Source organism: Tenebrio molitor, chromosome 2 (genome assembly GCF_963966145.1).
Source record: "Tenebrio molitor chromosome 2, icTenMoli1.1, whole genome shotgun sequence".
NCBI classification, from domain to species: domain Eukaryota; kingdom Metazoa; phylum Arthropoda; class Insecta; order Coleoptera; family Tenebrionidae; genus Tenebrio; species Tenebrio molitor.
The window spans coordinates 26,099,321-26,114,510 of NC_091047.1; the positions used below are offsets into that span (position 1 = coordinate 26,099,321).

The 15,190-nt window shown below is 36.8% G+C and overlaps 2 protein-coding genes across 4 annotated transcripts; both read left to right on the plus strand.

The window, feature by feature from the left end:
- The first annotated feature begins 212 nt into the window (after positions 1–212).
- Positions 213–5,443, plus strand: LOC138124999 (glutamate receptor ionotropic, kainate 2-like). Of its 3 annotated transcripts, XM_069040199.1 has the most exons (13): positions 215–565; positions 2,276–2,535; positions 2,605–2,762; positions 2,814–3,012; positions 3,061–3,315; positions 3,366–3,590; positions 3,646–3,855; positions 3,904–3,988; positions 4,038–4,314; positions 4,365–4,572; positions 4,620–4,851; positions 4,979–5,094; positions 5,144–5,443. In XM_069040199.1, exons 1-13 carry the CDS (start codon positions 487–489, stop codon positions 5,420–5,422), a joined length of 2,583 nt encoding a protein of 860 aa, XP_068896300.1. In that variant the 5' UTR covers positions 215–486; the 3' UTR covers positions 5,423–5,443. The 3 variants fall into 3 exon arrangements, with proteins under 3 accessions (XP_068896299.1, XP_068896300.1, XP_068896301.1); XM_069040198.1 differs by having other exon boundaries at positions 213–565; positions 2,276–2,762; XM_069040200.1 differs by lacking the exon at positions 215–565 and having other exon boundaries at positions 2,394–2,535; positions 2,592–2,762.
- A 7,535-nt stretch (positions 5,444–12,978) lies between these two features.
- LOC138124179 (tyrosine recombinase XerC-like) lies at positions 12,979–14,431 on the plus strand. The gene is made up of 2 exons (XM_069039129.1): positions 12,979–13,535; positions 13,595–14,431. Exons 1-2 carry the CDS (start codon positions 13,153–13,155, stop codon positions 14,409–14,411), a joined length of 1,200 nt encoding a protein of 399 aa, XP_068895230.1. The 5' UTR covers positions 12,979–13,152; the 3' UTR covers positions 14,412–14,431.
- Positions 14,432–15,190: the final 759 nt, after the last annotated feature.

The following is a 15,190-nucleotide window of genomic DNA, read 5'->3' on the forward strand; positions in this document are numbered from 1 at the left end:
AGGAGGGCGAAATGCAAACACGAGCTACTAAAGTGCAGTCGGTGCGTTAAGTTTTAATCGCTTTTACAAATTCCCCCCCAAAGAATAGCTAAATCGATCAGAATCGACGTTGGAAGCTATGTTTGACTTTAATAATTAATGCAGCAAGTTGGAGATCGTCACCGCCATTAATTAAACGCCCCTGAACTGGTTGGGCATTCGAAGCTTCAAGAAACTGAAAACTGCCACAACACTCGCCGGGGGGCAAACATCTAATGTATCATACTAGTCTAAATTTAAGCTTGGTATTTTTTTATTTGTGAAAAATATCGTCAAATCATCTGCAGCTGCAAATAACTGAATCTTAAAATATGACGACGGTAGTATTAGGAAGTATCAAAATAGACCGATGGTTTGTACGGCCATGAAGTCGGAAAAACACTCACTCAGAGGAAGACATCTAGAACCGGACAGGATTTAGAATAAGAAACATGAAAATTCGCAAAAATGACGGCCAGTGTTGCAGTTGTCTACATCGTGTTGATGAATGTGTTGGTGTGTGGGTGTGCAGGTACCATGAAAATCGGTAAGTGTGGTGGTTGCTGCTTTATAATTAGATTGGAAATGAATAATCATTGGATTTCGCTATCGACCAGACATTCCAACAAATGAATTCAGAAAAATTCAAAAATACCAAATTGAAAAAATTATAAATCTAAGACTATAGAGTCAGCTATTAATAATTGGGTGACTAATATGATTAATTGAGGTCTTCCAATAATAAATATTTATGAAAAAATATTCTTGATTCGGAAATATCTCATTTTGTAGAAAATTGATTTTGCTGAAGGAATCTTCTTTGGACTTTTTTTAACTCAATTATTATAAAAATGGCATGTTGTTTGTTTATTTCGACAGATTCACATTTGTTTGGTTTGCAAATATAATTGAGATAAAAAATTCCAAGTTAGTTGGAGGAAGTTTTTCGGTCTCAACAAAGAATCTTGATTGTTAAAAAATATTACTTTCGTTCAGTTCCTTTTATCAATTAACTTCAAACCGTTATAACTCTTGTCATTGTAAATTCACAGGCATCCGTGTAAAAATAATTCAGTTTCATTGAAAATTGTGAAATTAATGTGAATTTGCACCTCGACTCGATCATATCTCAGAAATCGTACGGACATTTTTATAGAAAAGATGTGGTTGAGAATTTAAAAAGTTACAAAATCGATCTGAACAGTTTTTTACCGTAGGAACAATTCCAAATGTTATTGTCAAAAGTACTCTTCTTTGAACCTTCTTCCCTGAATAAAATCACGGGCACAACTGGGACAAATGTTTGATTTTGTGAGGCAAAAATAGACCTAATTATCATAAATGAATCATGAATATTTTGCAACAAAAATCATTGAAAACATTTATTAAATTTTTTGAACATATAATGGTAATGCAATATAAAATCCATCTTCACCACAACCCTGAAGAGAAACCTCCTGGTGGGATGCGAACCCGATGAACTCTATTAACAGTCGCTGGTTCTGGAGCGCTTTTCACTTTAGTTTCACTTGCAATTCCTCTAGATTTTTCAGAACCATCATCAGAAGTTTTCTCCGCAGTTTTCATTTCTCTCGAGTCTAGTTCTCTGTTTACACTTTCCATAATTTGCGAAGCCGTGTTTGTTAGATCCTCCTTTGGGGGTTCGTACTCTGTCGAATAAGCTAAAATGTTGGTGTGGCCCCCGCCAGGAGGTCTCAGAACTCTGCTGGAGCTGCGATTGCCTTCTATGCCAGTGAAGATGTTGGTCGAAGTCATTGTGGATGATTTTTTAGCAAATAAATCGAAGATAATTTTAGAGGGATGAGAAATTTGACTGAAATGTCAAATTCTGAACAGTTTATTTAATTGAGTCGCTAGGTTCTTCCATTTAAATCCATGGCAACAGTATTAAAACAAAAAACAAAATAAAAGCAACTATTTTATATTTTTTAATGTTGTCATTTGTTCTAAACCAAGTTTGATGCAAAGCAGAGCCAACAAAAATATTTGTGGCTATAGTACTTTTTGCTCTTAAGATCTCTTTTCCTTTACCTCATTATTTTTCAATGTAAACCAAATATTCCGTCTAATTACAATTAAAAACTGGTTATTATCTTTGTTTCAGAAATATTAATAAAATACACTTCTTTGTTTCGAATAAAGCTTTGAAAAGACTAGACTCTATCTTCATATAACTTTGATAATAAAAATAGCTGTACAACGCCGTGAGATAAAATTAAAGAAGATGTCCTTTTAGGTGCCATTTTTGACACGGCGGACGCGCAGAAGGAGCGAGCCTTCGAGCTGGCAGTCGAGCGGCTTGGCAAATTATCGAAGAAAAATTACAAGATAGAAGCCGTAATCGAGCGCTTAGACGTCGACGACCCTCTGGCAGCAATGTCAGCAACTTGCTCATTAATGAAACAAGGCGTCGCCGGCATTTTGGGCCCGACTCTGGAACACAACTCAAGAACAGTGCAATCGATATGCGATGATAAGGACGTCCCACATTTAGATGTAAGATGGGTTGACGAGCCGACGACCCCAACAATTAATTTTTACCCATCTCAAAGCATGCTCACTCAGCTCTTCATCGATATCATCAGAGCGTGGGAGTACAAAGATTTCGTCGTTTTGTACGATAACGCGGAGAGTCTGAAGCGGATGACGAGGTTCCTGCAGGTGTACAACAACAACAATTACAAGATCGTGTTTCGACAGTTAGAGAAGTATGGAAATTACAGGTAAGTTGGGAGAGCACTTGTTGGAGATAATTTAATTAGGAGAATGTTAAGGCCGGCGCTGAAAGAGGTGAGGAAGTCGGGAGCGACGCACTTGATGCTGGATTGTTCTACTGAAATCGTGAAGGATGTGCTGACTCAAGCGCAACAAGTTGGGCTGATGTCCGACAAACACTATTTTTTCATCACCAATTTTGATCTACAGACCATCGATCTGGTCCCCTTCCAGTTCAGCGAGACAAACATCACCGGAGTAAATTCTCCAAGAAAGAAAATCACATTACTAGTACATTTCTTACAGATCCGCTTATTCGATCCGCAATCTGAACCAATAAGAGACTTGGCTGAATTCATTTTTGCCGAAGACATAGCCAGAGACCCCATGTTTGTTTTCTCCGCCCCTTACAAACTCCACCTAGACGTCATTCTAATAGTAGACGCTGTTATGATGTTTGGTGAAGTTTTGGAAGAACTTCCAGAAACTCCAAAATCAATTGATTGTGACCAGAACGACAGATGGCTCTCGGGACTGACAATCACAAACTTAGTGAAAGGGGTAAAAAAGTAACAACGCAAATCTGGTGGTACTAGTGGTCGCAATTTCAGAAGCAATATTCGGGTCTCAGTGGAATCATTGCGTTCGATGGAGTAGGCTACAGAAATAATTTGATGGTGGATGTTATTGAGTTGAAAGAAGGAGGAATTACCAAAGTGGGAAATTGGAGTGATGAGAAATCCATACAGAAATTAACAATTGACAGGCCCCCTTACGAAAATGACGTGCGAAAACAAGCTTTAAAGCACAAATCGTTTCGTGTCTTGATCAGTTTGGTAAATTCTTTTACAGAAAAGTTGGAACAGATTTTGATATCTGATTGTACTCCAGATAGAGCCATTCGCAAGGTACAAGAGAGTTAGCGATACTTCCCTCAGAGGAAACAGTGAATATGAAGGTTTTGCCATAGATTTGATTCATGAACTGTCTGTGATCGAAGGGTTCAATTACACTTTCCTCAACCAAATAGATAAAAAGAATGGTGACTATAATCCTGTCAAGAGAGAGTGGGAGGGTATGATTGGAGCTATCAGAGCAAACGTAAGCGCTGCACTCAAAATCTACTTCTAGTTCATTTTAATCTTCCAGGAAGCTGATTTGGCAATCGCTGACCTAACCATAACGTCAGATAGACAACAAGCAGTAGATTTTACAACACCTTTTATGAACCTAGGTAATACATTATTAATTTGTCTAACACTACACCCAAACAAAATTTTTAGGTATTAGTATTTTGTACCAAAAACCAAGGAAGGCTCCACCAAGCTTCTTCTCTTTCGCTGATCCTTTCGCTCTCGAAATCTGGATTTTAGTAGCCTTATCGTATCTCACGGTATCGATGGTTTTATTCGTGTTGGGACGTATCTGTTCGTCTGAATGGACAAACCCATATCCATGTATTGAGGAACCCGAGTACTTAGTCAACCAACTTAGCCTAAGAAACTGTTTTTGGTTTGTCTCTGGTAGTATCATGCAGCAAGGAACGGAGATTGGTCCATTGTACTACGACACCAAGTGCCATAATTATACAATTTACAAGTCTGTTGCAGAGCTTTGTCCACAAGAATGGTAGCTGGGATTTGGTGGTTCTTCACGCTCATCATGGTATCGTCATACACAGCGAATTTAGCTGTGTTTTTGACTCGAGAAACTCCGATACCCCATTTTAACGATGTCTTCGAGTTGGTAAAGAACGCAGAAACGAAGGGTATCAAATGGGGGGCGAAAAAAGACGGATCTACTGTTAATTTCTTTAAGGTAATGAGAGGTACAAGATAGGAAGTAGTGTTAACAGTTTGTTTCAGGCTTCGAGAAACCGGTTCAAGGAGTATGGACAAATCTATGATTTTATGATGGACCACGCCGGCGATGTATTGGTTTCGGATCCAACTCTAGGGGTGGAAAGAGCTGAAAGAGAGAATTATGCTTTCTTCATGGAGATAACTTCCATAGAGTACGAGATTCAGAGAAGATGCAATTTGACCAAAGTTGGGAAGTTGCTAGATGAGAAAAGTTACGGAATAGCGATGAGAAAAAGTAAGAGTTTTCAAATGTTTACATACTTCCACCTATCGCAGAATATCACTAACAAAAAGTCTACTTATCAAATTTGTGAATATAGATTTTGTCACAGTTTTTGATTATGATTTTGATGCGATTACAGATTCAACATACAGAAGCGTATTGAGCCGAGCTATTTTGGATTTGCAACATTCCGGAAAACTCAACGAGCTGAAAAGGAAGTGGTGGGAGGAGAAACGTGGAGGCGGCTTTTGTGAAGTACCCTCTGCTCAGAGTGAAGTATTTCATATCATATTGTTTGTTTTAGAGCGAAGACGACCAATCCGAAGCCACAGCGTTGAACTTAAAGAACGTCGGTGGCGTATTCTGGGTAACAATGGGCGGAGTCCTAATCGCGGTGGTACTAGTAGTAGCGGAACTGCTTATGCATGTGGTGAAAATTTCGATCCAGACGAAAGCTCCTCTCTGGCAATCGATAGTAGAAGAATTTAAATTTTACTTCAAATTTTCCGGAATGATAAAACCTGTCACTTATAACAATCCGAATTTGGAAGAGTCGAGCAAGTCGTCTGTAAAAAATTCTTGAAATACACTCGTACAATTTCTATTTGGTGCTTTATTTCGTCTTTATTTCATGTGGAAATTGCGCTGCATCAAATTAACTGTCACTGCCAGTATATAATTTGTCCGGTGTAGTTACGGCGTAATAAATTAGCACGTGCACCTACGTTGCAGGTATTATTCTCGTTCCTCATCGTTTGTGGGGGCGGCGCCCCTATCCATTGCGATATTGCGCCGAGTTATGAGTTAGGTAGTTCCAGCAAAGGACACAACCGTAAACTTAGCTAATGTTACCGGTATTTATCGCTAATGAATGTACTTATGCTTGGGCGTTTATTGGGAGTAAGTTTTGACATGCTTTATTAAATTACTCGACTGGTTCCAACTAATCAGAATCAGTCTAGACCACCGATGGCTCAGTGCTGCATTATACGTCTTGCACAGTTCACTTCTGCAACAGACACCGTTTATGCTGTCCCAAAGAGAACAGCAGAAACTTGGACTGGACCTTAAGGAAAATAACAACAATGAATTTCAGCGGGGAATCGACCCACCACAATGGGGCGATTGATCGGCCAAACAAGAAAGACACGTTTTCAAACAAAACTTTATTGACTAGTCCCGTCTGTGTCTGTTGTGGAAATCGCTAAAGTGCTAATTAAATTCATACTTAATTGAAATTCCTGCTGGTTCATGATTGGCATGAAATTTTCGTTGTGTGAAAATCAGAAAACCGAAGCGAGTTCAGTATGAATTTAATAAAGCGGGGTTTTCACGTGCGCAGGTAAATAAATAAACTGATTTTTTTTCCGATTAATTACAATAATCCCCCGACTGTGTCGTGTTTTCGCCACATAAACTCCATTCTTGAGAGAGTTGCTCATTTTTATGGATGGGAGAAACATTCGACTATAAAGTAGGTAATCAGTTTGAAAGATTTTGATAAATAATCTAAATTTTTTAGAGTGCTTTCGTTCAGATCCCCGTATTCAGTCAGGTTTTGACAGATTTTATAAAACAGCTTCTTGTATTAAAACGGGCATGTGAACGCATAACCGTAACGCGGAGCATTTTATTTTATGCCTACTCACTTACCTTGATAAAACTCAATTTCTCGCCCACGTGTTCTAAACTGAATTCTCTTACCTGAAACTGAAAAATTATATATATTAGGGGACTGTCGTAAATAACGAAATGGGATAATATACTAAATTATACGGCATCTAGCGTGTGGGTTCAGTTTTCTTATAGACTTTACTTACAAGTAAATAACGTCATAATCGATATTTATGTATCGAATAGTTTACCTGAATAAAATGATGACTTCGCCTCTGAAAATAATGCCCCGAAGACAGTTTATAATAGAAGGTATTCAATTATTAAAAAAGTTGATTGAAATAATGAGCAATAATTCACCGAAGAGGTTGAGGTACTATAACCACACAAGTCTAATGGATAGTTAATGCTCCGAGTAGTGACTAATCAATAGAATTAAATTTTTTAAACACAGGAAAATATCCAGACAGATTGTTAAACTTCTACAAATGAATAACACGTTTAACAAAATAATAACAGACCAATTTACATAATTTTTCTTTGATTAAAAATGATAATAACAATGTTTGTTCGTCCGAAGGTAATACGTAATACAGATATCGGTTGTTCATTTAAATTTCCGGTCAAAGCTGGTGTTGAAGAGTCGATTGTGAACGCACCACTCATGTAAAGACACAAACAACGGTAACATTTAAACAGCTGGTCCGTGATCCGCAATCCGTAGTGCGTTCACAATCGACTCTTCAATGCCAACTTTTACCGGAAACTTAAATGAACACCCGATACTTTCCTTATTAAGTATTATATTAACAATAATCATACGGAAAACATATCCAAATAAAGAAAACTTTTCAGAAGAAAATTATACCTCAACAGAATATTATTTTACGAATAGAAGATAAAAAATTAAAAAGATTATAGACAATTTTGAGACAGAGAATGTTCATGCATTTGTGCAAAATTATTTGATAATTGCACTGATGTATGAATATACGCCATAACGTGAAGAAAAAACCCCAGGAAACAAGAGAGAAAAACGTTACAATATACTCGTAAGACTTGTATGTTCTTCTCATAACAACATACACATTTTTTGTGAATTCTGTAATTTTCTTCTTCTGATCTTATTGTATTTTCAGATCAGGTGGTCAGTTTAGATGTATAATTTTTTAAGCAGAATCTTAATGCGCTTGGGATATGAGAAATTTTAGTTCTAATCCTGGTGGATATCTGTTTAGTTGATTTCCATAACAAATATCCATAAATTAAACGAATGTCCTCTCGGGCGCAAATATGAGGGGAATTAAACGCAGCGATGACTGTCACCGGCAATAAAATAAAGAGGGAATTTCCACATTTTGTAAAGAAATAAATCATCCCTTTAGCATCGCTGCTGCATATCTTAACCGATCTCATTTCAGTGGTATTGACAAGTTTACAACCCCCTATAATCGAGTGTCAAAAAAAGCTGAACGCTTTCAGGATATAATACTGTCTTGAAAACCGGCAACGACATATATACCTGCTTATTTCGCCATTTCTGCTGATGGCATTACCGAAATACAACAGGTCATTTTCATATGTCATTTCCGCGAATGAAGAAACCATCCATCATGGCCCGGCCTAATCTCAACCCTCCGTTCGGTCGATTTTAAATCGCGCACCACTTCAAGTGTGATTCCAAGCTGAAACGGTCCAATCATAAATCATTTACTTGGGGACGTATTATTAAAAGTAGTACGTGATCCGATACACATATTGCATTAACGACAGCCGGAGGGGATCCATAAATTCCGATAATTAAACCGGACTTTTGAAGAGTCGAAAATATGCTCCGGTCGCGTTTCCCTTAATTAAATGTCGGGGTGTCGGTGTGTACCTCCTTTAATTAGAGTAAGTGAGGATGTACTTCATCAAAGCGAGATATATGGTCAGGAGTTTAACGCTGTTCCGCTGAATAAAATGCCCCAGAGATCGGGCCATTTACATAAACAGGATCCGGTGCAGTACAACTCTAAAATCCTTTTAAATCTTGTTGGTGTAACATTTGTTGCGCGGTTCCACCGGCACACTTGACAGCGATGCTTGTTTGAACTTGCCATCAATGTCACACCGGAACGAAGACAAATATCTCCTGATTGTAATTTAATTTACTTCCAACTTCAAAAAATACGAACATGTTCCTAACAACTTTATAAAATCACTCTGAGTAGGTACATCCGTTAATCTTCGAGGGACCAGAGTCTTTTCAGGAATGAGCTCGACTAAGTAGGGATTAAAACATATCCATAGAAAAATTAAATAGAAACCTTCCATTATGTACGGAAGCTAAAACTTACACAAGAATAAGGTCCTGCTGAGTTTTATCACTTTGTTGGTATTCTTACTTTTCGATTTTGCATTTCATAGTTATTTGTGTACCAAGGTCAAAAAGTGCATCTGTTTCGCCCGAGTCTGAGTTTTCGGGACGAGGCGCAGCCGAGGCTTGAAAACAGGCGAGGACAAAAGGCAATTTTAGCAGAGGTGCATATTAAATTTTTAGGCACAAACTACAAAGCAAAAGACATCACTGGAAAAATTACAAATTTATTTTGTATCCTGTTTTCAAATAGATACATTTATTAATACATATTAACAATTTTTTTATATTATTTTTATCAGCTTGCCAACAAAACGAGACATTTACTGTTTGCAATACAATTACGAATTTCACAATTCCATTCTCCAGAGGCAATGATACTGCAAAAAATTATGTATGCAACTAACGTGTTATGTTGCGCTCGTGTGTGTAAACTTACCCCTATTAAAAAAGTATGGCTTTATATACATTTTCCAAAGAGAAAATAAGAATCGATTTTTACTTTACACTTTATAGCTTTGTTTAGAATTAGTAGACTGTTATTATTATTATAAAAAGAACTTCGAATCCTTTCTTGTGGCTCTCTCTCTTCGTCCTTTTTCTCGTTGGCACTCATCAATCCGCTCCCGCAGATCGTCATCTCAGGTATGCTGGCCGCATATAAGAATTTTATATTTCGTCAATAACCTATCTCGACTCTTTTTCATTTTCTGTTAACGTCTGAATGTACCGAGCTTGTATCTAAATTTCTCCGGCCCCGCATGGCTGTTACGTTTTTATGCGTGTTTTTCTCTCGATTTCTCCAACATTTCCTCTTAATATTTCCCTTCTGCTTACACTTTTTTATAGTCGTTTATTACTCGTATCGCTCTCTCTACTGCCTCTATATCGTTCAACTTAATTCCAACGTATATTTTTTGTACTACGGCTCACTCGGCGCTCTATCATTTTTATTTTTCACAGATTTATATGTCTTAACGCGCAATTCCATTTTGTGAAACTCGGGCAAGGCTAAACCTTTGCAGTCGCACATAGTGAAATAGGACACATTTTATTTGCACAAAAATTTGTCACTCCAGTGTAGTACAAATGACAGATTTACTGCAATCCGAACAATTGGAAAAGCAAGCATAAAGAATATTTTCGGAGTTCGTCTAGAAAATACTGATTTTCAAAAAATGGCATTTCGGAACCTTGGCAAGAAAATCGAAATTTTTAATGAACAATTTTAGGTTGGCGGCATTGAGTGTCAATGTCATGTGGAATTTTTGTACAATTTTTAAGCGTTATAATTATATTGATGTTAGACAAATGTGTATCCTTTATCACAGCTGTACATTGCGTATAGCAGAAGTTGAATCAGTAGAGGCCGGGGGGTTATCAGACTTACGGGCGGGCGGCCACTAGGTCGGAACAACTGGCGACGGTTTAGGAATAACAGAGAGGACGAGGATGGTTTTGAATATTTGAGGAATTGATTGACTTTTGTGGTGTCACAGTCGCTTCTTGGATCTTTTATTTTGCCAATGGAAGAAAAATAAATTCCCTATCTGGTAATATTTTAACAACAGTTTTTATTTTCACTTAATTGGTCTAAGAAAGTTTTTCAAATTCAAGTTTATTGTATGTATGTATTAGTAACAAATAGTTCACTTTAGAAAGTAAAAGCAGAAGAGAACCTTCCAAGCCATTTTTTCGATGTGAGAGAAAATTATAATGAATGAATGAACTCTAATTTTTCTCACCAAATGCAATTTCATCCATTTAATACTCTTCATGCAACTGACATATTCTTCCTAGGGAATTTCTCCAGTTCGTGAGTGTCTATCTAATTCTAATGCATCGTGCTACACCAGCCCGGTGTAATTTATTAATGTTAAAATTCGAATAATTTTTTCACGAAACCCTTTGCTTGATGAAAAAACGCGTGAAGTACCCTGCCATTACCTTGCGGTGTGTTCTTAGAAAATGGAGAATGTCATTGTGGGAGTCACGTCAGAACGCTGTAAAAACGTGGAAACGCATTTCATCGACGGTAAATCTGAGATTCCACTTTTTCACTGGCAAATATTTAACATTGAGGTGCCACAAGTCATTCATATCACAGTTGCGAGCCCGAGGTATAACAATAAATGCTGGAACAAAAAATGGATAAAATTCCCTCGAGAGTCGCATAACTCTCGATTTACATATTAAAGTGCGTCAGCATCTACGACTCACGTCTTCCTCTTGGTCCTTTTATATTTTCAGGATAGACCGCCCCGGGGAAAGTCAATACGTTTTTGTTTCGGGGAATGGGAGCGGGATCGACCTGGCCATTTTTGTGTTTGTCTTCGATTAGGACCGTTGATTTGAGTAAAAGAGATTAAACAGGAAATGAGGGTGGAGATCGTGGGAGTTAGATTCGATGTCGGGTTGAGCTTTTGCAGGACAAGAGACATTTCATTTGCGTTCCTTTGGGGTTAATACTTAATAGTGTTGTTGCTATCTCCGCTTGTTATAATTGGCCGCATTTTTGTCTCGCAACAGACAGTTTTTGCAATGGGAAAAGCTCGGGTTTTACAAAACAAACGAGATGTCTTTTTCTTTGAAGTGTACAGACGTCAGATAATATCGAGGTCTCTTTCCTCCATTTCAGTTTACTTGACTGAACCGTGAATAGTACAAAATCGTTTTCAGTGACAAGCAACATTAGATTTGCAATGAAAATTCTTGAGTTCCTCGCGGAAAATCATTTTCCAATTTTTCGTTGGTTGTTGAAAAGTTAGACGTTTGTAACAGATGATTTGGTTTGTTGCGGTGGAGTCGGTGCGTTCAAAAGCACCCCCGACGCACGTATTAGGATAAAGTGCGTGTGTCTAAACCAGGGTTGGTAATTTGCTTGATGACAAACCTCTGATCAAAGTTGTAGTTCTGCTCCATACCGTTCGGTCCATGTCACTTACACTTCATGCAACAGATCCGCTCATAGATAAATTACGGGACCAGAACGCTCATAAATTACCCTAAATCGCATAAGGGAGTTTTGCTTTGTTTGTAATGTCCGTAATAATAGTCAAATATTAATAAAAAACGAGATTGGAACGGACGTTTCATAAGCTTTTTTAATTTAAATGCGCCACGCTCTCGGCACGTTAAACACTAATTTTGATATATGTTGATTAGTCGTCTGCACACGTTGGATTTTGTGTGGAGGTTTTTTGCGATCATAAAACTAAAAGGATTTTTATTAAAATTAATTCCCTCTAGTTACTCGTTTTTGCTTGTTGTACCTACTGAATACATAACAATCACTCCAATATGTGTTTCTGGAATAACGACAAATATTAACGAATCTACATTATATTTCAATTGAACATAATAATTTGATACAATTTACAACAGATACTTATATGAACTGGATTTGAAAAAAAAATCCTGTTACGTTACGGTAAATGGCGTAGGTATTATATAGCGGTGTAGTGAGTTCGCCCTGTTTATTTCTGGTTAATTTTAATCTAAGCGCCGTAAAATCTTGTCATCTCACGTTTTCTTTATTTTACGTTAAATCCTAATAAACATCAGAAGTTAATTTTTAATGTAATTCTTACTTTAATTTCCTTATTGTCTTGGTCAGTGGTTCTTAACTTGTGGTTAGCGAATCTCCAGGGACCGTGATGTCTTCACAGCTGTTTTTCCAAATATTGGAGAACTGTTATGAACATTTAAAATGGGAAGTCTAGTTAACTCTTTTCACTTTGGCGCTCTTGGACTATAGCCCTTGCAGTCCATGAGACGGTTCTAAACATTAATTTATTTTTAACGAAGCCACTCGAAAATAATATCAAGGAAAGAAGGCCCATTCGTGAAAAATATTTAGAAACAGTGGCCTAAATGAAGCTTATTCGCCTAATTTCTTGCATTTTCTTAATCTGTTTGGTTGAAGTTAATTTAAAATGGGTTACACAACTCACTATAAAATGTCATTGGGATACTCGTGTTATTTCCGCACACTACTAGCGCCTCTGGGTCTACATTTCCATTCATACGAATCGTGTTTGCTATGTGATAAATTAGTATATGCATGTTTGCAGTGTTATGCACATATAATAAATGTCTTTGTTTCATTCACATGACATACATTGCAAACGAGTTCCGTGATTGTTTTATTTGAAGTGAACTTGTAATAGTATTTTACATTACAAGCCAGGTAAAATGGTTTTTACTGGCGAATGGAGGATATAACTGACGAGTCGAAGACGAGTCAGTTACCTCCTTGAGCCAGTAAAACCAGTTACCTGGCGTGTCTTGTATAATATTTTATTTGTTACTAAATTGTAAACAACTAAATAAAATTAAAAATGATCAAATTCTGTTTTCTTCCAAATTATTGCTCAAAACTCAGAAACCTTAGAAGTACAATTACTATGACAACGCGCCGTTTGTTCAAATTGTTTATTTCCGTCAAGATTTTTTCTCAAATGAACGTGCCAGAAGAAATCAAAAAGGAAGCTATAAACGTGGCTTCCAGTTTACTGCCAGCGAAGTCTTTAGCAAGATATGAACGAGAATATGAAGAATTTAAAAATTGGCAGAAAAACAATAACGTAACTGGTGTAACGGAAGACGTTCTTTTGGTGTATCTTCACCAACTATCAGACAAATTTAGCCCCAATTCTTTGTGGTCGAAATGGTCCATGTTAAAAAGCTGCCTGGAAATTAAAGAAAATGCTGAAGTTCGCAGGTTTGTTTTCCTATTACAGACGTTGTCATAAAAGTGATATTTTAACTTGACATTTGTAGATTTCATAAGGTAATTGCTTTTCTCAAGAGAAAGAATGAGCTTTACGTGCCGAAGAAGGCAAGGGTTTTAACAAAAGAGCAAGTGGAAAAATTTCTTGTTGAAGCTCCTGATGACTATTGGTTGTTATATAAAGTGATTACAATTTTTGGAATTTTTGGTGCTTGCCGGTGTGACGAGCTTCTCTCGTTGACGGTGAAGGACGTAGAAGATGTTGAGAAATATATTATCGTCACTTTACGGAATACAAAGAATTTAACAACAAGGAGATTTACGATCACAGATGAGGGCTGCAGTTTTCAACCTTGTGTTTTGTACAGAAAATATGCAGCTCTTCGTCCTCGTCAAGCAGACCAATTACGTTTCTTTTTAACCTACCGTAATGGCAAATGTATTTCCCTCAATGTTGGCCAGCACACTATTGGCGGTGTACCGAAAAAAATTGCAACATACTTAGGGCTACAAGAACCTGAATTATACACAGGTCACTCATTTCGCCGATCAGCAGCAACAATGGTTTTGGATGCAGGTGGAGATATTTTGACACTAAAACGTGCGGGAGGATGGAAAAGTAGTGGAATTGCGGAAGGTTATGTGGATGATTCTATCAATAAAAAAATTGAAATTGCGAAAAAAATGTTTCCTGGACGAAACTCAACAGATGTGGCTTCCACTTCGACAAATGTGGCTTCCACTTCGGGAGGTTCTACAATTAATTGTCCAATGACGAGCGAATTCACTTCCGCTTCAGGAATGTTCGACATTAGTGGAAATTCTAATTGTACATTTAATTTTAATTTGTATGAAACAAAGAAATAAAAATGTTCAAATGTTAAAAACGCTACTATCCTTTCCAAATTTCAAATTTCTCTACTAACTTGTTAAATTCATAACTGGTCTGCTGTCAATTTAACGCTACTAGGCCCATATTCACCAACGCCATTTAAAGTTAACTGTAGGTTAAAATGCTTCGTTACTTAGATACCTATTGTTGTAACAATGCTTTCGTATAATTTAACCTACAGTTAACTTTAACTGGCGTTGGTGAATACGGCCGTTAGCCAGTTAAAATGACTTTTCAACGTCAAGTGACAGTTCGAATAAATGACGTTTACAATTTAGTAACAAATAAAATATTTATTCTGTATTATTATTTTCTTTTTTGAACAACAAAGCTTTTTATCAACTTCATTTTCTTCCTCATGATTAGTACAATTCGCCATTAGAAATGATCGACAAATATCTACGATAACAACATAAAACTGAAGAATTATAAGCACCTTGCAGTTTTTGCTGTCACATGAAATTCAAATATTCCTAGTTTATTCTTGGATATTACAATATTCATCTGAAATTCAGATCTCCGGCAACAATTTTTCATCCACTTGCATAAATGATATGGAGATTTATGTATTTAAAAGATTAATAGCATTTAACAATATTTATATTCTGGGAAAATTTTAACTTTTAAGTAAGAAAATTCTATATCATTTTTTGAATCTTTGAATAATCCTGATCAAATTATTGCTAGGTAATAAGATACAACACCAAGTTGTCGACAAACAACATTTTAAATTTTTGCAAAGTTAGAAAGTTTT